The sequence below is a fragment of the Pogoniulus pusillus genome, chromosome 40 (assembly GCF_015220805.1).
Source record: "Pogoniulus pusillus isolate bPogPus1 chromosome 40, bPogPus1.pri, whole genome shotgun sequence".
Taxonomy (NCBI): Eukaryota; Metazoa; Chordata; class Aves; order Piciformes; family Lybiidae; genus Pogoniulus; species Pogoniulus pusillus.
In genome coordinates, this window is record NC_087303.1 from 3,663,229 (window position 1) to 3,686,552 (window position 23,324).

General features: G+C 64.8%; 3 protein-coding genes across 4 annotated transcripts; 1 reads left to right on the plus strand and 2 right to left on the minus strand.

The window, feature by feature from the left end:
* Positions 1–368: 368 nt before the first annotated feature.
* On the minus strand, positions 369–8,103 carry PLEKHH3 (pleckstrin homology, MyTH4 and FERM domain containing H3). Of its 2 annotated transcripts, none has more exons than XM_064174713.1 (13): positions 7,869–8,103; positions 5,750–5,805; positions 5,028–5,116; positions 4,618–4,812; positions 4,293–4,450; positions 4,021–4,144; positions 3,555–3,852; positions 3,243–3,450; positions 2,868–3,004; positions 2,621–2,741; positions 2,080–2,529; positions 1,807–1,998; positions 369–1,714 (listed from the first exon to the last, which is right to left on the minus strand). In XM_064174713.1, the coding sequence occupies exons 1-13, from the start codon at positions 8,016–8,018 to the stop codon at positions 1,532–1,534; spliced, it is 2,361 nt and encodes a 786-aa protein (XP_064030783.1). In that variant the 5' UTR covers positions 8,019–8,103; the 3' UTR covers positions 369–1,531. The 2 variants fall into 2 exon arrangements, with proteins under 2 accessions (XP_064030783.1, XP_064030784.1); XM_064174714.1 differs by lacking the exon at positions 7,869–8,103 and adding an exon at positions 7,231–7,833.
* Positions 8,104–10,202: 2,099 nt separating this feature from the next.
* CCR10 (C-C motif chemokine receptor 10) lies at positions 10,203–12,331 on the minus strand. Its single transcript, XM_064174717.1, has 2 exons — positions 12,297–12,331; positions 10,203–11,475 (listed from the first exon to the last, which is right to left on the minus strand). Exons 1-2 carry the CDS (start codon positions 12,306–12,308, stop codon positions 10,378–10,380), a joined length of 1,110 nt encoding a protein of 369 aa, XP_064030787.1. The 5' UTR covers positions 12,309–12,331; the 3' UTR covers positions 10,203–10,377.
* A 2,127-nt stretch (positions 12,332–14,458) lies between these two features.
* Positions 14,459–23,045, plus strand: CNTNAP1 (contactin associated protein 1). Its single transcript, XM_064174672.1, has 24 exons — positions 14,459–14,609; positions 15,730–15,831; positions 16,089–16,282; positions 16,383–16,530; positions 16,701–16,904; positions 16,974–17,158; positions 17,244–17,387; positions 17,730–17,991; positions 18,071–18,220; positions 18,311–18,482; positions 18,567–18,673; positions 18,780–18,899; positions 19,032–19,235; positions 19,313–19,469; positions 19,592–19,719; positions 19,840–20,007; positions 20,085–20,303; positions 20,381–20,620; positions 20,709–20,945; positions 21,092–21,219; positions 21,317–21,410; positions 21,530–21,763; positions 21,880–21,927; positions 22,012–23,045. The coding sequence occupies exons 1-24, from the start codon at positions 14,531–14,533 to the stop codon at positions 22,200–22,202; spliced, it is 3,915 nt and encodes a 1,304-aa protein (XP_064030742.1). The 5' UTR covers positions 14,459–14,530; the 3' UTR covers positions 22,203–23,045.
* Positions 23,046–23,324: the final 279 nt, after the last annotated feature.

Below are 23,324 nucleotides of genomic sequence, written 5' to 3' on the forward strand. Positions count from 1 at the left end.
GCTGGTCCCCATGGGCTGGGGTCCTGGCACAGTGGGAACATGGTCTGCTCACCTGAAGGTCCTGGCAGTGCCACAGCCAGGAGCCAGGCTATGGCATGGGTCTGGGCCCAGGCTATGCTGGGTGCCCAGTGCAACAGAGCCAGAAATACTGGCAGGACCTGCCCTGCCTTGCCTGTGCCACTGACCAGGGACAGCAGCCAGCACCGCCCTGCCAACCCGACCGGCAGAGCAGAGGCACCGGCAGCCATGGTTCAGAGGGGAGAGGCCCTGGCAGGAGAGAAGCTGCCAAGGGGCTGGGAGTGCCCTTGCAGTGCTGGACCCAAGGCATGGGATGACACTGCTGGGCAGGACACAAGCTCAGGGGCAGCTCGTTTTGATGGTAGGGAGGATGCAGCTCCTGGCCTGCTCTGCCAGTCAAGCTATGGAGGGATGGGGGCGTGGGGCTGCATAGGCCCAAGCCCAGGCAGTCCAAAGTGAAAATTTGCCTTTTCCTCCAGCGCTGCAGCACAGAGCAAAAGACTGAAAATGCCAGCTGGCCACAGCCACATTGGGCTCCCACGCCCTCTTTGGCACCAGCCCTGCTGAGGCACCCACGGACAAGACAGTTCCCCCCTCCCCGAGGCAGCCAGTGCCAGGGGGTGCCGGGAAGCTGGCAGAGGAGCCTGAGCACTGCCTGTGCTGTTGATGAAATGCCAAAGGCTGTGGCGTGCTGGCCAGAGGGAGAGCAGTCCCTGCCCCCAAGGACACTCTGTGCTGCCTGTCCCAGTCCTGCTGTGCCCAGACTTTCCTTGCCTCCTGCCCCGGGCCCAGCCTGGCACAGGAGCCCCAGTCCCAGGACAGGACCCCCCGCCTGGCACAGGAGCTGCAGCCTTTCCTTTGTGCATTTATTTAGAAAAACAAACCAGCAACCCCTCCCCCCCCCCCGACAAAACTTTACAGAGACAACAGAAGGGCCGAGCCTCAGCCGTACCGCAGCCTCCACCCTGCTGCCACCCCTGTGCCACGACCCCCACGGGCTGTGGGGCCACTGCAGAGCAGCAGAGCCTGGCTGCAGCCACAGGAGCCCACTGGTCCCAGAGGGGGCTCGGCCAAAGCTGCCTGCAGCTTTCCAGGGGGTGGGCTCAGAGGACGGACAGACAGACGATGGCACAACAGCACTGTCCAGCATCCCCTGCCCCAGGCACAGCCCCCAGGGCAGCAGGAGCCGGGATACAGGCAGAGCTGGGCAGCACAAGCGCTGCAGGCAAAGGCACTGGGATACAAGGAACAGGGATGGGCCTGGGGGCAGCACACGGTGGGTCCACAGCATGGTGGCCCTGCTGCCCTCCAGGGAAAGTGCTGGGAGCCGTGGGGAACACGGGCACCTCAAAATAAATTAAAGTAACCAAAAAGGCAACGTTGGTGTGGGGAGTGAGCCCCTGCTCCTGCTCTGGGAGCAGCTGGGCACCAGCACAGATGTGCCAGGCTCAGCCATGCTCCCCATGCTGTCCATCAGGAGCAAGCGCCCTGCATGGCCACACTGGCCCCTAGGCTAGCTAGGGAAGGGGCCCACCGGTGGCTGGTGCAGCCAGGGCCTGGCCTTGGGGCAGAGCCCCTGGGGCAGCATGGCAGGGTCTGAGGAAGCAGGGCTAGTGGCCAAGTCTTGGAGCTGGGGTGGCTGCTGAGTGCCCGTGGAGGTGAGGTACGTGTTGAGGAGCTGGGCAATCTCGTCCACCTGCAGGCAGAGGGGACACTGAGTCACCCAGGATGGCCTGGCACCCTGCAGGCCCCTGGAGGAAGGAGCAGTGGAGGCACAGCTGCCCATACCTGGGAGGTCTCAAAGAGCAGGTCCCGGTCCTCCACCGAGAGGCGGAAGGTGCTGCTGTCAGAGGCGCCGAAGGAGGAGATGCGGCTGTAGCCAAAGCTGTCCAGGGGCTCCAACTCCCCCGGCTTGTAGAGCGACACAGCCTTGGCCCCAATGCCCAGCCACAGCCGCTGCGGCCCAGCCTCCAGCGGGCTCTGCAAAGAGAGGGGTCAGGGCTGTCCTCTGCCAGGGCTGCCCTCTGCCGGGGCTGCGTCCCCACCCCGTCTGGGCCTCACCACACGCAAGTCGACGTCGAAGAGCGTGGAGCCGAAGCCAGGCCACTCCCGCACCAGTGCCACATAAGCAGCCATGGCCTCGGGACGGCCCATGCCCTGCAGCAGCTTCCACTTCTCCACGATGGCAGCCATGGTGCTGGCCCCCTCCTCCCGCAGGCGGCCCCACAGGCGCTGGTCCTGCTCTGCCCGCTGCTTTGCCAACACCTGCCCCCAGAGCCCGCCGGCCAGCAGCCCCACGCGCAGCCGGGCCCCTCGGCACTTGGCAGTAGCGCGGCGCTGGGGGGCGGGCAGGCGGGCACGCAGCACGTGGGGTGGGAAGAGCTCCTCCAGGCGTGGGAAGGCTGCGTGGGTGGAGAAGTCGCTGTTGAGGCTCTGCAGGCGCAAAGCCGCCAGCATCTGCAGCGTCTCCTCCGACGTGGGCACGTAGCCACGCAGCACCATCTCGTGTGCCTGTGGGAGAGGGGAAGTGAGGCAGCATGGTATGACCACCTTAGCATGGCACAGCGTGGCACGGTGGCACAGCCACCCCGATGGCACTCACCTGCTCAAAGAGCAGGGAGAACTCCAGGCTGTCACGCGGGACATTGTCTGTGTCCAGGAAGCCGTAGTGCTTGAAGCAGAGCCGGCAGGGCGAGTCCTGCTCCCGCTCCTCTCCGGCCAGGCTGTAGTGGGTGGGATCAGCCCCATCAGTGTGGGCACAGGCAGAGGGAGGTGTTTGCCCTCCACCCCCTCCCATCCCATGGCCCCTGGGCCCCTCTCCCCCATAGGCAGCAGAACAGGATACTTACTTTTCAAACCTGGTGAGGACGTCGGCCAGCAGCGTGGTGTTGCCCACAGGCTGCTCCCGCCGCCGCGACTGCTCATAGAGTGCAAAGAGGTTGGGGCTCTGGGACAGCCCCAGGCGTGACACCAGCTCCTGGGCCACCTGGGCGAGACAAAGGCAACCGACGGTGACCGCGCATCCCTGGCCACGGCGCTCAGGGCTGCAAAGGGACACAGACAGGTCATGGTAGGAAAAGGCAGGTGGCCCCCGGGCCCTCTCCACCGTGCTGCAGCTGGGAGAGACCCACCAGAGCCCCTTTCCTCCCATGGTATACTGCCAACCCAGCCCCGTGTGCAAAAACATGCTGAGACCCCTGCCCAGCCCAGCTGTGGCCCCTCACCTCCTCAGCCGTGGTGTGGGAGCTGATGGCTACGCTGCAGGCGGGCGCGCCCGGGCAGTGCACGGTGCAGATCATCTCCTGCCGCCGCATCAGCACAAGGATCTCCTCCAGGGAGGGGACGCACTCCCGCCCCTTTGTCTTCCCCAGTGCCTCCCGGATGAAGCTCGCGTACTTGGCCATCTCCGAGGCAGGGAATCTGCTCTCCGTCCTGCGAGAGACCCAAGACAGTCACAATGGCACCGACCCAGTGGAACCCAGCGTTTGGTGAGCTCCTTGCCACGGCTGGCGCCTGCTGGCTCTGCCAGCACTCGCCTGTCCAGGTGGAACTGCAGGAAGCGCAGGACGGGTGGGGAGGGCAGGAAGGTGCAGCTCATGCAGGTGAGCAGCTGCCAGTAGTGCAGGTCGCCCTGCCCGCCTGGCGCCGGCGGCTCCGTGGTCTGCTTCACCAGCTGGCAGTAGATCTCGTCCACCAGCGGGGGCAGGTCCAGGCAGGTCTGCAGGACGCCCTGCATCAGCGGCACCGGGTCCCGCTCTGACTCCAGCTGCTGCAGCGAGTTGAAGAGCTTCACCGCCTCGTCACGCAGCGTAGTGTAGCTGCGGGGGCCAGGGGCTGCAGGGCGGGATGAGGGTTAACAGCTCCACAGGCTTTTGCAGGCTCCCCCAGCCAGCAGCCAGACACTGTGCCCCTGCCTGGGGCCAAATGGGGCCCGGCCCAGCCCCCAGCTCCTAGCCATTGCTCCCACCAGCCCAGGCTTTGTGCCCCTTGCCCATCCCTCACCGCTCTGGATCAGGTTGCCGTAGGGGAAGGGCAGCAGGGGAGCGTAGAGGGGGCTGCTGGTGTAGCGCAGGATGGGGTTGCAGCGGTAAATCTGCTCCAGGACCTCAGGGCTGCCGCGGTGCTCCTGAGAGGGCAAAGCAATGGTAGCAGCTGCAGAGGGACTGCCCAACTGAGTGCCCAGCACAGGCACCCACCGCTGCCCCAGGGCACAAGACCGCAGCCGCCCATCACAGCCCTGCCCTGCCTCAGGCAGCTTGGGTCCACAGTCCCACCTCGACATCGCGCATCAGCAGCTGGGTGGGCGTCTGGACGGGCGCTTTGCTGTCGATGACCTTCTGCACCGCGCACGCCCAGCGCACCGCCTCCTTCAGGTGCTCGGTGTACAGGCGGTAGCAGTGCTTCCTGCCGAACACCGTCACGCCCCAGCAGCCTGCGAGGGACACGCAGCTCACCCGCTGCCCACCGAGGACCCCCACCGGGCCAGCTCAACACTCCAGGGCTCTGCTTGGTCCCTTGGCTGTGGGACAGAGGGTCCTCGGGACTGGGACACAAGGAGCTGCAAAGGCACAGCCTGGCCCAAGGGTGTCGGTACCCTACCTGTCTCTTTGTAGGTCTGCTTGTCCGGCCAGAGCACGGAGCAGAGGCTGGTGAGCACCAGGGAGCCCAGGCGCCGCGCCCCCTTCTCGTTGCTGCTGTAGTAGTCCAGGGAGTCTGGCGTCAGCACGAACCAGTACTTCCGAGGCCGGATCCAAGGGGTCTTCACACCACTCCGCACTTCCCGCTGCAGCCAACCTGGGAAAGGAAAGCCTCAGCCCCCACCACTGGCACCTTTGTCCCACCAGCTCCCCAGCAAAGAGCCGTGTCTGGCTGGCATCAGCCCAGCGGTGTCTCCCATTCCTCTGTTACAGGATCTAGCCACAATCTAGACACAATCCTGCCCACCCCAGGTCTGCTCCAGCTACTCCAGAGACAGAGGCTCCAGTCCCTCAGCCCACAGCTGCGGTCACCTTTCACCAGAGCATCAGGGTCATCCTCCACTGGCCCTGGGCCCTTCTCCACGATTAGGCTGCGCATCTCCTCTGCAACGAGCAGGGACCTGGGGACGACACAGGGCTGAGCGCAGGTGCCTGTGGGTATCAACCACAGCCCTCGAGTGGGAGCCAGCTTGGAGGCTGAGGTGAGCTGGGTCCCAAGGGGCTCCAGGCACCCCACAACCCCACAGTGGGAACACAGCAGAGCCATCGGGTGCAGATGACCCTGGCTAAAAATAAGCTGTTTGCAGTCGCAGCCCTGCCAAGGAATTCGGAAAATGAACAACCAGGAAGGAATGTTGGCAGCGGTGTCGGCGCTGGGAGGATGGGGAGTGAGCAGGCCCCTGTGCCCCAGCACCCCATCTTCCCAGCACCCCAGGACATGGCCTCTGCCAGCAGACATAGCCCAGCAGAGCCTCCTGGCACAGGAGTAGCCACACATGGCCCTTGACAGCCTGCAGCAGCCAAGACATCTGGCATGGCAAAGGGACGCAGATGTATCCAAGGATGCATCAGGGGTGGGGATGGAGCATGGCACTCTCAGCTTTTACCCGACAGACCAGCACAGCATGGTGCCAGCCCCATGGGCTACAGTGTCACCAGCAACAGTGTCTCCTGCCATGGTGTGCCAGGCCCTCAGCTCCTGCAGCACCACATGAGATGTGATGCCCAGGGGCTGAAGGGAGGGGGTCACTCACCGCTCCGAGCCACTGCTGCTGCGCGTGGGCTGGCTCAGGCTCACCTCCAGGGACCCCTGTAAAGGAAGGAGATACCTCAGCCTGACACTCACAAATGTCCCCTTGGCAACCTGTCAGCCCCACTCTGGGTCGAGGAACAGGCTCTTATCCTGCTGCCACGAGGCAGGGAGCTCTGATGCCCCTACGGACACAGCTGGGGCATGCCGGGGGTGCGGGGGCAGCGGCTGGGCAGAGTGGCTGCGTGTCCTCGGCTGACCCCGCAGGCTGAGCACCGTGCGGAGCTGCACAAGGTCAGTGCTGAGTAATCGCTGACGGCACAGAGTGCCATTGTGATGGGGCCGCTGACTTCCTGCCCGCGGCGGTGGGACGAGGCACAGGGAAGTCCCTGGCCCCGCAGCGGGACAGAGGACGGCAGGGGATGGTTCCTCCTCGCACAGCACAACTCGACATGGACAGTGCCACTCACGTGGTGCCCCTGGCACACGTGCTGGGACACGAGGCAGAGCCCAGGCACAGGCAGGCACCGAGTCAGGCAGAGTGGGGTGCAGGGACGTGCAGCACCGGTGGACACTGCCCCAGGAGGCCCATGGGTGCTGCTGCTAGCTGCGGCCCGGAGGGGCATCCAGAGGCGTGCCAGGCCAGAGCACACCGCGGAACGCCAGGAAAAAAGAGACGGCTGCTAAAAATAGTGGTAGGGAGGGAGAGCTACTGCAGGTACGGCTGCGCCGCGGGGCAGGCCACCGCTGCTGACCCGTGGCATTAAGGGCACCTGTCACACAGTGTCGGCCCATGCACAGGGCCAGCTTCTACAGCAACCACCCTGCTGCCAAGGCTGAGGAGGGCTCTGCATGCTCCTGCACGGCTGCAGGCATGGAGACAGTGCCCAGCTCCTTGCCCACGGGAGGAGGCAGTGGTGGTGGCGGTCGGCTCCATCTCAGGGATATAAATAAATGGGAAAGGATCTGCAGTGGCAGGGACGAAGGAGCTGCTCCCACGCTCCCAGGAAGGGGGGAGGGGGGGGGGGCTGGTGCTGCGGGTTTCTAAGGACCCCTGGCCACAGCAAAGGGCTCCCGGGGGAGCTGGCGTCACAGCTGCCCACGCCAGCCTGGATCTCTGGAGCCAGCATGGCTCATGGGATATGGGAAGCCCAAAGACAGCTCCTGCCATTGCCGTGCCCTTGGCACTGCCCAGAGTGCCCAGCTCCAGCCTTGCTGCTGTTCCCTGTGTCCACTGCCCTGTGGAGCTGGCACTGCAGAAGGGGATCCATTGCCAGGTGACAGTGAGAGGAACTCAGGGGTGTCACCACCCTGCACAGCCCAGGGCTGTGCTGAGGATCCAACGGTGGCTAAGACCAGGCCTTCACCGCTCCCATGTCCCCTTCAGATAAGGAGACGGTTCCGTGGCCCCGGGTGCGGGAAGCAGCTGAGACGGGCAGGAGGGAGACCCGGGAGCAGGGATCCCACCAGCACTATCAACCGTACCGCACGCAGCCCGGCTGGAGGAAGTGCCGGTTTCCGTCGCTCCTCTTCCCCAGACAGAGGAAGCAGCCGGAGCGGAGAGATCCCGGCCTGCTGCCCGCGCCGGCACGTGCTCTCGGGACGCTCGTACCGGGAACGGCCCCGGCCTGCCCTGGCAGGCCTGCGGAACCCGCCCGGCGGGGACCCTCCGCACCGTTCCCCACCGACCTCGGCAGCGCCTCAGGGCAGGTACGGCCCTGCTGCGGGATCCGCCACCGCAGCCGCACGGTCCCTGTTCCAAGGAGACGGCGAAGGCAGGGCAGTACCGGGACCCGCTGCCCATCCAGCCCTGGCTGCACCCCAGCACCCGACGGGCGTCCTGGCAAGGCGAGGGTCCTGCGTCGGCCGCAGCTCCGTCGGACCCCACACCCTTCGATTCTGCTCCGGGCGCTCCGGGACACCCCGCACCCGGCGGGCCGAACCCCTCCCGCGCCCCGACAGAATCCCCTGGACGGCGGCGGGGACGCACCAAGGGCAGCCGTGGAGAGAGCCGGGACCGGGCAGAGCCGGTCGCAGCCGCAGCTTCGGTGCCCGGCCAGGTGCCTGTCCCCGGTGCCCGGCCCGGTGCCTGTCCCCGGTGCCCGGCCCGGTGCCAGCCTCACCTGGTCTCCCTGGGCGCGGAGCTCGAAGGACGCCTCTTCCTCTTCGGCCTCGCCGTCCGCCTCCCGGTCGGCCTCGCCGTAGTCCCGTCGCAGCAACGTAAAGCCTTGCCGGCAGCAGAGCAACCACCACAGTCCGCCTGGGAACGGCATCGCCCCGCCGGTAGCGGACGGGACGCGACGGGACGGGACCGGCCCGCCGCGCACCGGCCTCCGCCGCCGCGACCGGCCCCGCCGCCGCCCCGGGCGGGCCGGACCGGGCACGTCACCGGCCCCCGCCAATCGCTGCGCGCGGCCCGGGGCGGAGCCAGCGCTCCCGGGGCGCCGGGGCGGCCGCCTGCGTCATCGGCCGGGTGGGGGCGCGCGCCTCACGCGGGGGTGCCGCAGGGCACTGCCTGCACCCGGCGCGGGCACTGCCACTGGGCACCGGCCAGACCCGGGGCTCCAGTGGGCACGGCGTCGAGCTGCCGTCGGCGCCGGCGTCATGTGTTGCTCCAGCCCCTCCGTGCTGCAGCACCGACTCTTGTCCCGGGGTAGCAGCTGGGGCCATTGCGGTGCCCAGCCGTGTGCCAGTGGACAGAAGGTCACCGTTCTCGGGTGGGCCTGTACCACCGGCTCTCGCAGTGACTTCCCACGAGAGGAGCTGGCAGAAGGGGCTAGTGGCAAGGCCATACTCGGTGCCACAGTGAGGCACCACAGCTTGAACTTGGCCCAGGGCCTTGCCCAGTGGCACAGAGTCTGCGGTACCCCCGAACCCTGTACGCCATGGCAGCGCCTAGCCTCAGCCCCGCTGCCGGATCCCCAGCAGGGGTTAAGCAGCTCTGCTACAGCTGCTGGGTTAACACCGGCTCTGGGCCCCTGCGGTGCTGGGATGCTCACGCAGGAAGCGCAGGCAGCCAGCTCTCCTCCCACGCAGCCAGCATCGGGCCTGGGCCGGGGGCTGAGCTCTGCTGTGGGGCAGCCAGTGCAGACCAGGGCGCTGGGACAGTGCCCATTTGCCATAGTGGGGAATGTGGGGAAATGGCGGCACAGCTGCGGGGCCAGCAGAGGAAGGGATCAGGGTGCTTGACGCCACTGCCTGGACAGAGAGCGGGGACAGCTGTGCTGTTAGCCAGGAACTGTCAGAATCTGGCTCTTGCTCCCGCCAGCAGCAGGGTCAGCGCAGGCTGCCGGGGACGGAAGTTCATCACCCCAGCCCCGCGGCTGCTTCATCAGCAGTAATCACGTTTCCAGCCCACGAGATGTCTTCTCTCCACTGGCACTGGGCTAATCCAGGGCAGGAGCCTGCGGGTGAGCTGGCAGCAGCCTGCAGCAGGACCTAGAGGAGCTTCCCTGAACGTCCAGGGTCCACTGTACCAGCTCCAGGCCCTGTCTCGATCCCAACACCTCAGCACATTTCATCACCTGGCCCAGTGCACAGGGCTGCTGCACGGCCCTAGGCGTTGCTGGACAGTGGCCGTGTGGCACTCGATGTGGTGCCAGCCCCGTGGGGGTGGAGGTTTCTGAACCATGCCAGCTGCAGCCACAGGCTCTAGGACCGGTGGGAGCCATGGGGACAGGCTCTAGCAAGGCACAGCAGCTTGTGCGGTAAGTGAGGGGGCGAGAGGAAAGTCTCTCTGGCTTTTCTGGCCCCTAGCCCCGGGAGGGGGTTTCCAGCTAGACCCAGGGCACTTTTTTCCAGGGTTGCTTCCGCTGCCACCAGCCCGATGAGACCCCGCTCCTGCTCCCAGATACCCTCTCTGATTGCCCGGGTAGGGCGCACAGTGGGGACGAGGGTGCCAGGCCCGGACATGCCCCTACAACTCCCCAGAGCCAGCGCTGAGCCGGTGCCAATCCCTGCGCTGTCTCCTCGCCCCGGTCCCCGGCCTGGTTCCTCCGTGTCCAGGCGGAGCCGCGGGGGTAGGCGGGGACAGGCGAGGACAAGCAGAGACATGACGGGTGGGGTTTTGGCGCCGCCTGCAGGCCTCTCTCCGGCAGTGCTCCCCGCTCCCCGTCGCAGCAAACCCCACGGCGGCAGTGGCACAGAGTCCCCCGGGCCAGCCCTAGTCCACATGGAGATGGTGCTCGGGCAGCGAGGCTCGACCGGGATTTATTGTGAGAGGGGAACCAGCTGCTCCCTCGGGCTCTCCTGTGCGCGTCCATCCCGAACTCACCGCCACTGCAGAGCCTCCCCCAGCATGTACGACACCGGGCAGAACACGCGTGACACTGCATGGTGCCCTGCAGCACGGGTGACATCACACAGTCTCACTGCAGCAGGCGTGACATCGCGTGGTCCTCCCGGCCCACGGGCTTGCGGGGTAGCAGACGCCCAGGCAGGGCTTCTGTGTGCTGTGGGGCTGCTCTTGCCAACGTGTGCGCAGGCACCGTGCGGGTGGTGCTTTGCTTCCCCTTCCAGGCTACTGTGCTGGGGCCCGAGCAGTCGGTGCATGAACGACGGTCTACTTGAAGAGCCACAAAGGATACAAGCCCCAAGGTGCTGGTCTGTGCCCCGGCCATGAGTGCCACGTCCCTACATAATGTCCTGGCAGGTGGAGAGTGATGTCCGCCGTCGGGGACTGGGACAGCCAGGGCAGCGCGGCTCGAGGGGTCCCACGCAGCCAGCATCACTCGCCAGCAGCCACAACTCCCGGCGGAAGCGCTGGCCCAGGAAGGCATAGAGCAGGGGGTTGAGGCAGCAGCGCAGGTAGGCCAGTCCCCCTGTCACCAGCAGTGCCAGGTCCTTGCGGCGGCTCTGGGCACAGGTCGTCTCCCAGCTGGCCAGCAGCTCAGCCGTGTCCAGCAGCACCATCAGGCTGTGGGGCAGCTGCAGAGCCACAAACACCAGCACGAGGGCCAGCAGCACCCGCAGCGCCCGGTGAGGCTGGGCACCACGGGCTGCCAGCAGCGTTCTGGCCACAGCTGCATAGCAGCTCGCCATCACCAGGAAGGGCACCGCGAAGCCCAGCACAACCTGCACCAGGTTAGTGGTCCCCCGGGCCACTCGTGAGACTGCCCTGGGGAAGACAACTCGGCAGACCTGGAGATCCTGGTGCTGCTCCGCTTGGCCATAGACAAACTGGGGCAGTGCCAGCAGCATGGCGAGCAGCCAGGCCAGTCCTGCTGTCAGCCAGCCGTGACGGCGAGCCCTCGGGCGCAGGCGACAGGCAGCTGGCACCTGCACGATGGACACATAGCGATCCACACTGATGCAGGTGAGGAAGAGGAAGCCGCTGTAAAAGTTGAGGGCATAGAGGCCCTGCAGTGCCTTGCAGGCAGCCGTGCCTGGGGACCAGTCCTGCAGCGTGTAGGTGACGGCAAAGGGCAGCGTCAGGAGAAGCAGGAGGTCGGATAGGGCAAGGTGCAGGAGGCAGACGTCAGTCACACTGTGTGCCCGGCGGTAGCGGGTGTGCGTGAGCAGCACCAGCCCGTTCCCCGCCACACCTAGCAGTGAGAGCAGCAGGTAGACAGCAGGCTGGTAGGCACGGGCAAAATCCTGCACTGCCTGCTTCTCACAGAGCTCGGGCAGCATGCCCTCCTCCCATGAGGTCTGGTACTCCCAGGGGTAGAAGTCAGTGGTGGCAGTTGGCTCCATCATGATAGGGATGAGGGTCGCCTGTGAAGTGCAAATCTGAGCAAGGGATGCTTAGAGGCAGCAGCCACAGGCCTCCTTCCCCAGACCCATCCCCTCCCCTGGCCCTGCACTCTATGCAGTTTCTGTCTCACACTCGGCCCAAGGCAGCTGCAGGCTTGCTGCGCTCAGTCATTGCGAGAACAGCTGAGCACTTCCCCTGAACACAGAGCTGGGAGGGAGACGTGACCCTGGCCACGGGGTTCCTGCCACCAGCACCACGTCCTAGAAGCTAACCATGGCCCCTCCATGGGGGAGCTGCTCCTGAGGTCCCTTCAGGACTCCATCCCCAAGTGGGTGCTTCGGGAAGGTTTCTACCTGCATCCTTGCAGTGTGCGTGGGGGGCTGCCCAAAGCACCCACTCACCCATTTATGGCCTCAAAGATCCCAGTGCTGGCACAGCCCCAAACTGCCCACTCCAGAGTTGTCTCAGTGCCTTGTAGCTATGCACATTGCTCCCAGTCTCTTGATCTTTCTCTGGGATGGAGGGACAGTGCTGCAGCCACACAGCTCACCATCCAACATGGCTGTGCCACAGAGCAATTCTTCTCTGGAATCTGCCAGTGAGCCCAGGTGGGCTGCCCTCATCCCACCACCCATTCCAGAGCACACTGACTCCCCAGCAGCTCCTGCAGCTCTACCCCTGCTCCAGGCCTCAGAGACCTGCAGCACCGGGTGCTGCCCTATGTTCCCTGGGGCTTTGTCTTTTAGTCTGAGCCCAGCCAGCCCATAAGAGAAGTGTTTAGAAGCAACAAGAAGAGCCAGGGAGGGTAGCACCCACCCAGCCCTCCACAAACCCCTCCATTCCACGGCCCACTCACCTGCTCCTGCATCGTGCAGCCAGACCCTTCCACTGGCCCGTGGCTCTGGGGCTGTTGGTGTCTCAGAGCTCTGCGAGTTGTGGTTTGATCACAAGCTGCTGCCGATACCGAGAGCGGTGCCGAGCACAAGCCCTGCCCTGTGGGAGGAAAGCAAGCGGCAGGTGTAACCCCGTGCCACAGCCTGTCCTGTGGCTGGCTTGGCGAGCAGCACCTGCGTATTTGGGACAGAAATAGCAGCTCCGCTCAGAGCTGGGGGACAAGCCTTGGAGTACCCTGATGGGAGAAGTAGTGTCTGACTGAAGGACCACAGTGCATGCAGGAGAGCCCTGCCCACGCCAGGGCTGTTTGTGGCTCCTGAAGGGCTGCCTCTCTGAGGCCAGAGGGAAGGAGTGGAGGGCCAAGGAGTGGAGCATGGGCTGCTCTGGGCTGCCAATAAGCCGAGCATGCTGATCCACAGCGACCAGCAGAGCTGTGTCTGGTTCAGGAACGGCTCATCCTGATGGGAAGCGTGGCAATTCCAGGAACTAGGGTGGCCACTGGTGCGGGACACCTCCCTTATTCAGGTGTCCCAGCTCTGTCCTGCACTCCTACAACCCACGCCTCTGTATCTCCATGCCCCTGTACCCCCTCACCCCTGTGGCACTGGGCAGGCATCTTGCTGGTTGTTGACAACAGAATTCCCAGCTCCTGATTAAAGGACAGATTATTTCCTGTGGGCAGAGGACCCACTTTCCTCTCCCCAGGGTAGGAGCAAATTGATCCCTGGCTTTGATGGGTTTGTGCTGTTTACAGCACTAATCCTTCAATCCCCCTTTCTCCCTGATACAGTCGACTTTGCTGTGGCTTATTCCAGCTCTGCTTTCGCCTCCCCAGCTGCCTCCATCCAGGCATGGGGAGCAGGCATAGTTCCTGCTAGCCCCAGGAGCTTGCTGCTGGTGCCCACAAGGCTGTAAAACTGATGGGTTCTGGCTGGAGTGGGACTGGGCAGAGGCCAGTTTCCTGTGGATGAAGTAGGCAGCACCCCTGGGGTGTCAGGATGAGGCCAGGTGAGGCTGTGGCTCTCCTGGGTATGGCTGAGAGGTGCTGTGAGTGTCTGGGGGTCAGAAGGGCTGCTGGCCTCATTCCTGGCACACGGCTCCAGCTCCCAGTAGCAGAAATCCTGGAGTGCTCCCAGCTGCTCCACAACCTCATCACAGCTGTGCCTTTCTGTTCCCTCTTTCACCCCGACCTCCGTTCTGCCTGAGCAGGAAACAGCCCCGGCAGCCGCTGCCTGCAGGTGACACTCACACTGGCTGGCTCAGTGGCTCTAGCCCCATATCAGGACCCTGCTTGGACCCAGCGATCCCAGTGCATCCCCACCCCTCGGAGTGGGGCTTGGGACTCCTGAGAGGAGAGAGGAGTCCTCACAGAGACAGGGGAATGTTTGGTACCGTAGGGTCTGTGGGTCAGGCAGGGTATGTAGGCCAGGTGGCTGACAGCCCTTTGCCCCCTCCGTGGGTGTCTGGGATGTCTGGGAACAGACACAGGCTAAATCCCAGCTTCTGCACCGCGGGGGAGAACTGTGACCCCAAAACCTGCAGCCCTTAATCTGCAGCTTGATTACAAAAGTCTGCCCCATCTGCTATGGGAGGGGGCGGGCACCGCTCCACCTCCCCCCCTCCGCTACCCCCCATTGCTGCAAACGCTGTGCCACGTCTAGGTGGGTCACATCTGGGGGGAGCCATAACTGGAGGATCACATCTCTAGGAGACCCAGGGCTGGGGGGTTCACGGAATCCAGCCCGATGCAAGGACTCTGGGCAGGGCTGGGCACGGCGGGGCTCGAAGGCTGCAGGTGGTGCCCAGGAGCTCCCCGTGCAGACTCACTCGTGTCTGCCCCGAGCTGCCCACGCACGCCCAGCCTTAGCCTTCGCAGGCCGCCGCACGAGAACCGGCCACAGCACGGGGGGGCGCTAACTGAGCTGGGCCCGGCGCCGAGGACTGGGGAAACCGGGTGACACGGCGGGAGCATCTCTGGAGGAGCGGCAGAGGGGCAAGCCTGTGGGGGTCGAAGCTCTGAGCTACCCCCAGCCGGGTCCACGCGCCCCCTCCCCGGTCCCGAGGCCGCCCCCCCCCGCCACCGCCCCCGCCACCGCCCCGTGGGCGGAGCCGCCGGCCCCGCTCCGCCGCCGGCCCTGCTCCGCCGCGCGGCTGCAGCACCGGGAGCGGCGGCGCTCGGGGCGCTCGGGGTTCAGCATGGGCCCTCGCCGCCTGTTCGGGCTCCTGCTCGCCGCCTGCGCCGGGCTTCTGCCCACCGGCCCCGGCTGCCTCGCACGTAAGTGGGGCCGCAGCCCCGAGAGCGGCCACTCCGCACTGCGGGACCGCGCCCGCTGCTCTGGCCCCGCGCCCCGGAGCCACCCCGGCCCCTCGAGCCTTCCCCGCTGCCCCCATTCTCCCTGGCATCCCCCGTTCTACCCCGGGCATGCCCCAACATCCCCCGGTGACCCGGTCCGCGCCGTCCCCAAGGTCACCGACAGAAACGGACGTCCGGGCGCCCCCACTCGTACCCTGCCCCGGGGCTCCCCCCATAGCTCCCCCGAGGGTGACACCGCACCCAGCCGGAGCCTCTAGGGGATCCAGGCTGCCCGGGGATGCCCAGGGGTGCCCTGGGCACCTGTCCCGCTCGGCTTCATTCTTTCGCCTGGCGCGGCCCCACGTCCACAGTGGAGACGGGGCTCGAGCATCGGCATCTCCGGCCTGGTCCCATCCCGTCTCCGGGCATCCCGTGTCCGGGCATCCCGACGGGAAAAGTGCAGCCCGGTGTGACTCGGTCGAGCTTCGCCAGCACCTCGGCCAGCGCCGCCGACACGACCTGGTCCCCCGGGGCTGCGCCGGGATGGGGACGGGCCCGGGTAGGTGGGGGCCCGGGAACGGGGACTGGCAAGGTCTCGGCTTCACAGAGCACCTCATTGCGGCCACTTTCCCCCAGGGCCCTGGAATACGCGAGCTGCGGTGATGGAGGCAGGGAGGGATGAGGCAAGGAGGATGCAGGCAGGGAGATGCAGGCAGAGGGGAAGCAGACAGGGGGTGTTGCATCACGGGCGCCTTGGCCCTGTAGTGAGGGCTGGGGGGCGGCAAACGCTCCCCCTCCCTGGGGTCCCACTGGCCCGACCGGTGGGGCTCTGCCAGGGGTGGGGCAGGGCGGGGCAGGTGGGGTCCCGGCGCCCACGTCAGTGCGGAGGCGGCTGGAGCGGGCGCCGGGGCCCGCAGAGGTGTGTCCGCTCCGCTGCAGTGGGAGGGGAGAGCGGGACCCGCCACGCCGCCGGCCGCGGCGTCCCCAGAACCCATAGGATCCACAGAGCCCTCGGGGGTCCACAGGGACCGAGGGTGCTGCCACGAGGACACGGTCAGGTTCAGTGCCCCGAGCCTGACTGCCAGCCCCACTCTTCCCTCAGGACCCTGCTACGATGAGCTGGTTGCTCCTCTCTACTCCTCATCGCTCGGTGCCTCCTCCAGATACAACATCTTCTACTCGGCCAGCTTTGCCCGGCTGCACAGTGAGTCCCCAGCGGCACTGGGGTGCAGATCGGGCAGGGAGTGCCCCTGCAAAGTCTTATGAGGGGCTGAGGGGGTCCTCAAGTGCCCATGGCACAGCCTTCAGCACCCCCCTGGAGTGTGGGGGGGAGATCCCTAAAGCCCTCCAGCTCCCACCCGCAGTGGGTGATGCAGTGGGACTGAGCAGGCAGCCCCCTCCCAGCCGGGAGCTGCTGGGTCCCTGGGCCGTGGGGCCAGCTGAGCCACTCCCACCTTGCAGGTACCAGTGGCTGGTCCCCCGACCCCCGAGACAAACAGCCCTGGCTCCAGATCGACCTGATGCAAAAGCACCGGATCAATGCTGTGGCCACGCAGGGAACCTTCAACACCTACGACTGGCTGACGCGCTACATCGTGCTCTTTGCAGACCACCCCACCAGCTGGAAACCCTTCTTCCAGCAGGGCAGCAACTGGGTACGGGGATGCCCAGGGGACTCTGTGGAAAGAGGCCACCTGAGGGAAGCAGAGACCCCCAGCCTGGGGCAAGGTGCTGATGGCAGTCATTCATCCACAGACATTCTTTGGGAACGTGAACGAGAGTGGTGTGGTGCGGCACGACCTGCACTACCCCATCCTCGCACGCTACATCCGCATCATCCCGGTGGCCTGGAACCCACGTGGGAAGATTGGGCTGCGCTTGGGCCTCTATGGCTGCCCCTACCGTGAGTAACCAGCCCAGGGGCTCCAGTACCCTACACCCCAGCATGCCCAGAAAACCCTTTCCCAGAGGGGAATGGGTCCAAGCAGTCTGCAGCCAGCTCTGGCATTCCCCGTGCTGGGACACCTGCTGCTGTGGGCAGCGAAGTGCCCGGGGCTGCTCTCCTCCCCCCAGGGTCCCACGTGCTCTTCTTCGATGGTGATGATGCCATCTCCTACCGCTTCCGGGCCAAGAGGATCAGCACCTTTGAGGATGACATCTCCTTCAACTTCAAAACGCTGGAGCAGAATGGAGTGCTGATGCATGGCGAGGGCTCGCAGGGTGACTATATCACAGTGGAGCTTAAGCAGGCCCAGCTGCTCCTGCACATCAGCTTAGGTGAGCTGGGGCTGGGAGGGCTGGGGGATGTGGGACTGGGGGGCACAGGCTGAGGCTGCCCCTCCCCAGGCAGCAGCCCCCTGCACGCCAGCGAGAGCCACACGACAGTGGCGGTGGGCAGCCTCCTGGATGACCAGCACTGGCACTCTCTGCACATCGAGCGCCTTGGCCATCACATCAACCTGACGCTGGACGGGGAGGTCAAACGCTTCCGCTGTCGTGGCACCTTTGACCAGCTGGACCTTGACACCGAGGTGGGTACAGTGGGTGGGTAACTGCCAGGACACCGCCCCATGATGTGCTCTGTTGAGGGGCTGACATCATCCCTCTATCCCTCAGGTCTTCTTCGGGGGAGTGATCGATCACGACAAGCAGCACCTCACCTACCGGCAAAACTTCCGGGGCTGTGTGGAGAACATCATCTTCAACGGGGTCAACATCGCTGACCTGGCCCGGCACCGCAGGCCCAACATCCGCTTCGAGGTCCGGCCCAGGGGCGGCCCAACCCCAGGGGTCCCATCCCTGCCATGGGGTGACCTCTTTCTTGGAGGAGGGCCAAGTCCTTAGTCCCACTGTGGGGGTGACCCCTTCCCTGAGGCCAGGCCACTTCCCTGACTGTGGGATGATGTGAAGCTGAGCAGTGGCTGTGCTTAGCCAAGCGGTGCCACATCGACCACACAAGGTTGTCCCTGGCTTGCGGCGCCTGCTCAGCGCTGCCAGGCAACAGTATTGAGCAGGAGCGATGTGGGCCAGGGCAATGGGGGGAAGGGGTGTCACCCTGGTGGAAACATCGACATCCTCACTACCTCCTGTGGTCACTCCCAGGGCAGCGTGGGCCACTACTGCCAGGACCAGCTGAACAACCCCATCACCTTTGCTGGCATCAACAACTATGTGCGGGTGCCAGGGATCCCGCGGCGGAACCGCCTGTCTGTCAGCTTCCGCTTCCGCTCCTGGGACACCGCTGGGCTCCTGCTCTACACCAGTTTTTCTGACAACCTGGGCTCCCTCGAGGTGGTGCTGAGCGAGGGGCAGATCAACGTCTCCATTGCCCAGCCTGGCAAGAAGAAGCTGGAGTTTGCAGCAGGTGGGCAGTGGAACAAGCTCAGGACCAGGGGTTGGTTTGGTGGCAGGGACACCCCACACACTCTCCTCTCCCCACGTAGGGCATCACCTAAATGATGGCTTCTGGCACTCGGTGCAGCTGGTGGCACGGGATGGCTCGGCCGTGGTGACCATTGATGATGATGATGGTGCTGAGTTTCGGGTGGCACATCCCTTCCAGCTCCGCACCGGCAGCCAGTACTTCTTTGGAGGTGTGTGTGGGGGATGGCCTAGGGTCAGGAGTGCCCTGGAGCTAGGGGCAGTGGGTACCCCAGGGCTGCTCACCTCACTGTGCTTTCCAGGTTGCCCCAAGCCAGCCTCGGTCACTGGCTGCCGGTCGAACCAGACAGCCTTCCATGGCTGCCTGCAGATGCTGAATGTGGACATGCAGCCTGTGGATGTGGAGCTGCTCACACTGCAGCGGCTGGCACAGTACTACAATGTGTACTTCAACGTCTGTGGCATCACAGACAGGTATCGGGACAGCAGTGTTGGCTGCGACAGAAGGGGGGCGGGGGACTGTGCCAGTGGCAGGACAGGAGCTCTCTGTACCCCCAGGTGCACTCCCAACCTGTGTGAACACGACGGTCGCTGCATCCAGTCCTGGGATGACTTCATGTGCATCTGTGACCTGACTGGGTACAAGGGCGAGACCTGCCACAAATGTAAGACCAGGGCCCTGTGGCTAGGGAGACAGACTGGGCACCTACAGCTCCTCCAGCCGCCTAGCACCCCATTTGACATGGCTTCAGCCTCATTTCCCTCTTCCAGCCCTTTACAAGGAGTCCTGTGATGCTTACCGGGTCAGTGGGAAAACCTCAGGGAACTACACCATTGACCCTGACGGCAGTGGCCCACTCAAGCCCTTCACTGTCTACTGTGATATCCGAGGTGGGGATGACAGGGTCCCTCTGCCTGCTGCCCCCAAGGACCAGTGTCTGCCTGTGCACTGGGGCCAGAGCAGGATGGTGGGAGCAGGGGAGTCCCACGGTAGCTGGTCCTAACAGCCCCCCACCTCTGCAGAGGACCGAGCATGGACCATCATCCGGCACAATCGCCACTATGCCACGCGGGTGACAGGCTCCAGTGTGGACCAGCCCTATCTGGGGGCCGTGGAGTACTGGAACGCATCTTGGGCTGAGGTTTCGGCTCTGGCCAATGCCTCCGAGTACTGTGAGCAGCGCATTGAGTTCCACTGCTACAGCTCCCGCCTGCTCAACACCCCCTGTGAGTGCCACACGAGCAGTGCCGCGCTGTGGGGCTGTGCCATGAGCCCATGTGCTCACCCTCCCCTGTGCCTGCAGACGGGCCACCCTTCAGCTTCTGGATGGGCCGGCACGATGAGCGGCACTACTACTGGGGCGGCTCACGGCCAGGCGTGCGGCGCTGCGGCTGCGGGCTGGACAAGAACTGTGCTGACCCCAAGCACTTCTGCAACTGTGATGCTGACCACGCACTGTGGTGAGCTGACAGGCATGAGGCTGGGAGCTGCAGACAGACTCCTGGGAGCTCAGGCAGGAGTTCAGGTGAGAGTTTGGGCTGGTGAAGCCCCTCATGGCCCCTCTGATGCACATCATTTGCAGGAGGACAGACAAGGGTCTGCTGAACTTCGTGGACCACCTGCCTGTCACCCAGGTTGTGGTTGGAGACACGAACCGCACTGGCTCCGAAGCCCAGTTCCTGCTGGGGCCCCTGCGGTGCTATGGAGACCGTGAGTGACCTGACCCTGCCTGCACAGCACCTGTGCCCTTGGAGATTCCATGTCTGTGGGGGTCAATGTGCCCATGCAGGGTCCATGCCCAACCTTCAATGCCATTCCTGCTCCCTGCAGGCAACACCTGGAACACCGTCTCCTTCAACAGGGGTGCAGCCCTGCTCTTTCCCACCTTCCAGGCCAACCACAGCCTTGACATCTCCTTCTACTTCAAGACCACCGCCCAATCTGGTGTCTTCCTGGAGAACCCTGGCTCCAGAAACTACATCCGTGTTGAGCTCAATAGTACGGGCAGGGGAAGGGTGTGGGGGCATATGGGGTGGCGGAACTGGGCACCTCTCCCCAACACTGCATCCCTGCAGCCACCAGGGATGTGGTGTTTGCCTATGATATCGGGAATGGGGATGAGAACGTGACGGTGCGATCGGAAGTGCCGTGGAATGATGATGAGTGGCACCAGGTGAAGGCTGAGCTCAATGTCAAGCTGGCACGGCTGCGGGTGGACAAGCTGCCCTGGGTGGTGCGGCCAGCACCCCCCCAGAGCTTCGTCCGCCTGGACTTCGACAGGCCCCTCTATGTTGGTGAGAGCCCCTGGCCACATCCCCACTTCCACAGCTGCTCGGGTGCCACAGGGCACTGAATCTTGGCCCCACTGCAGGTGCAGCAGAGCACAAGATGCGACCATTCCTGGGGTGCCTGCGGGCACTACGAATGAATGGGGTGACACTGAACCTGGAGGGCAAGGCCAACGAGACTGAGGGTGTACGGGTCAACTGCACTGGGCACTGCCAGGACCCACCAGTGCCCTGCCAGAACAGTGGGCTCTGTGTCGAGCGCTACAGCCACTACAGCTGCAACTGCAGCATCTCCGCCTTCGACGGGCCCTTCTGCAACCACGGTGAGCAGCTGCACCCACCTGCACCCAGGGTGGTGGGGAGGAGAGGGCAGAAGAGCCAGCACCCCTGTCACCCCATGGCTCCCCGCAGACATCGGCGGGTACTTTGAGGAGGGCACCTGGGTGCGGTACAACATCCTGCCCATGTCGCTGTATGCCGCCCGCGAGTTCGCCAGCATCATCAGCAGCCCCTGGCAGCCCCTGCCTGGTTACAACCTCACCAGTGAGGAGGTCAGTTTCAGCTTCAGCACCACCTCCGCGCCCGCAGTGCTGCTTTACGTCAGCACCTTCGTCAGGGACTACATGGCCGTGCTCATCAAAGATGACGGTGAGGGCAGGGCTCCTAACCCCAGCGCTTGCCCAAGACCTGTGTGGACCTCCTTGGGTGCTGGGGCCACAGGGGAAGCCCCACGGAGGGGCTGGATTCACCCACCAATAGCCCAATACCCACTGACAGCTCTGTTCTCCCTGCAGGGAGCCTGCAGCTGCGCTACCAACTGGGCACCAGCCCCTATGTCTTTGCCCTCACCACCAAGCCAGTGACGGACGGGCGGCCCCACCGCGTCAACATCACCCGCCTGCACCGCACGCTCTACACCCAGGTACCCAGCCAGAGCCTGGGGGGCTGCAGGGCTGGGGTCAGGTTGGGAGGGAGCACAGGGGGGATGGCAGCACTGATGCTGTGCACCTGCCTGCCAGGTGGACTATCTCCCCATCGTGGAGCAGCAGTTCTCCCTGTTCGTGGACAGCAAGCTGGACTCACCCAAAAACCTGTACCTAGGGCGCGTGATGGGTGAGCTTGGTCCTGTCCTTGGCTGCCCCCTCCCACGCTGAGATCTCCAAGGTCTTCTCTGCACATCACTGTCCTTGGCTTCTGCACGGGATGAGCCTTCTCCTTCTGTGCCCCCACAGAGACCGGCGTGATTGACCCTGAAATCCAGCGCTACAACACTCCCGGCTTCTCGGGCTGCCTCTCGGGGGTGAAGTTTAACACCCTGGTCCCACTCAAAGCCATCTTCCGCCCCACCAGCGTCCTGCGGCCCTACAGCATCCGTGGGGAGCTGGTGGAGTCAAGCTGTGCCTCCATGCTCCCCCTCACCACCATCCTCATCCCTCCTGAGATGGATCCCTGGTACATGGGTACAGGTAGGTGCCATGGTGGGATGCTGGTGGAGAGGGAGGCCCCAGCAAGCTGTGCAAGGGCTGCTCCAGCACAAGCCCCCACTGCAGCCCAGGCTGAGCTGCCTGTTCTGCCTCCACAGAGTTCCCGCACGTGCACGACGACGGCTGGATCGCCATCATCATCGGCTGTAAGTGAAGTGCCAGCCCAGTGTCCCTCACCTCTGCCTTGGCCTTGCACCCCACAGACCCTCACCACTGCCTCTGCCCCACAGTTGTCATCTTCCTGCTCCTGCTACTCGGGGCACTGCTGGCACTGCTCTACTTCTACCACCACCGCTACAAGGGCTCCTACCACACCAACGAGCCCAAGGCCGTGCAGGACTACGGCAGCGCTGCCAAGCCGCTGTCAGTGCGCAAGGACCAGAACCTGCCCCAGATCCTAGAGGAGCCAAAAGGCGACTAGCAGGGCCCAGGGGTGGGACGGGCTCACAGCCCCCGCAGCCCTGGGAGCTGCCTGGGTGCGAGTCAGCGTCGCGGGACCAAAGGGCCGGGCACATCTCAACTGCCAACACCGCCTCCGGATCGGACTGGACCTCACCACACCGACAGCCAGATCTCCTCCGCGGCCGCCATCGACCCGGCCCCAGAGCGCGGCCGCGACTTACGGAGCCCCGGTCCCGCTCGCCCTGGACACGCCGGCGGCTCCTGCACCAGGGGCAGGCTGCCGCCTCCCACTGCTGCCAAATCTTACCCTGCCTCCGGCGGGGACGCCCTGGGCACAGCAGCCAGGCCTGCTGCCGCCAGCCCGTTCGCAATGCCCGCGCGTAGATTCCCCGCTGCTGTTTGCTTAGCCAGAGCCACAACGGAACACGCAGTGCCCGGCCCCGGGGCACCCCTGGGGCGCACCGAGCAATATCCTGCCCGCCTGGGCGCTGCCGCGCATGCCGCCGCACTTCGCTGAGACGCTGCTTTCACACCATCAGGTACGGATCCTTTCTACCGATTTTGTTGCCGGACACTCCACCACACTCTGGGTTTTTTATTCTATCGGTTTGTATAAAAATCCAACGGGAAGCTCCTGTCGGGCTCCGCGTTCCGTGCGTCACGGTCTGCACCTTGCTGAGCGCCGGTTCCCAGCCCAGCAAAGCTGCTGCTCGCCTGCGGCCAGGTAACGCTACACAAACGTGTTTGTGAGCCCACAGGCCTGGCTCTGCTGGGCACTTTACTTCTGCCCCCAACCACACCCCTGTTGTGCTGAATGAGATGTGGAGACTCTCCAATAAAGGCAGAATGAAGGCGCTTGGCACTCGCTCGCTGCTCTGCTCACATCACGGCTCAGCTGGGCTCTGGAGCAGGGACCAGCGCGGACAGCAGCGAATCCCAGCCTGGAGCGGGACTCAGAGGCAGGGCTGGATGGAAGCGAGCTCCTGCTGTGCTCGTACGCACATACCACGTCCTGCTCCCTCCACCGCAAGCCTCTACCTCCTCCCAGCTCGCAACCAGTGCCACTTCGGGCAGCCCGTAGCCCCGGGCAGTACCTGAGCCTGGCTGGGCTCCGAGGTGTCGATGGCCAGGAAAGCAGACA

Excerpts from the sequence above, each read along its gene's own strand:
- CNTNAP1 (XM_064174672.1), top strand. The coding sequence starts at position 14,531 with ATGGGCCCTCGCCGCCTGTTCGGGCTCCTGCTCGCCGCCTGCGCCGGG. Across the intron at positions 16,531-16,700 it reads CCTCTATGGCTGCCCCTACC|GGTCCCACGTGCTCTTCTTC; the intron begins GTGAGTAACCAG and ends TCCTCCCCCCAG. Across the intron at positions 21,220-21,316 it reads ACCGCACGCTCTACACCCAG|GTGGACTATCTCCCCATCGT; the intron begins GTACCCAGCCAG and ends CCTGCCTGCCAG.
- PLEKHH3 (XM_064174713.1), bottom strand. The coding sequence starts at position 8,018 with ATGCCGTTCCCAGGCGGACTGTGGTGGTTGCTCTGCTGCCGGCAAGGC. Across the intron at positions 3,451-3,554 it reads CTGCAGTTCCACCTGGACAG|GACGGAGAGCAGATTCCCTG; the intron begins GCGAGTGCTGGC and ends GGTCTCTCGCAG. Across the intron at positions 3,005-3,242 it reads CCCACACCACGGCTGAGGAG|GTGGCCCAGGAGCTGGTGTC; the intron begins GTGAGGGGCCAC and ends TGTCTCGCCCAG.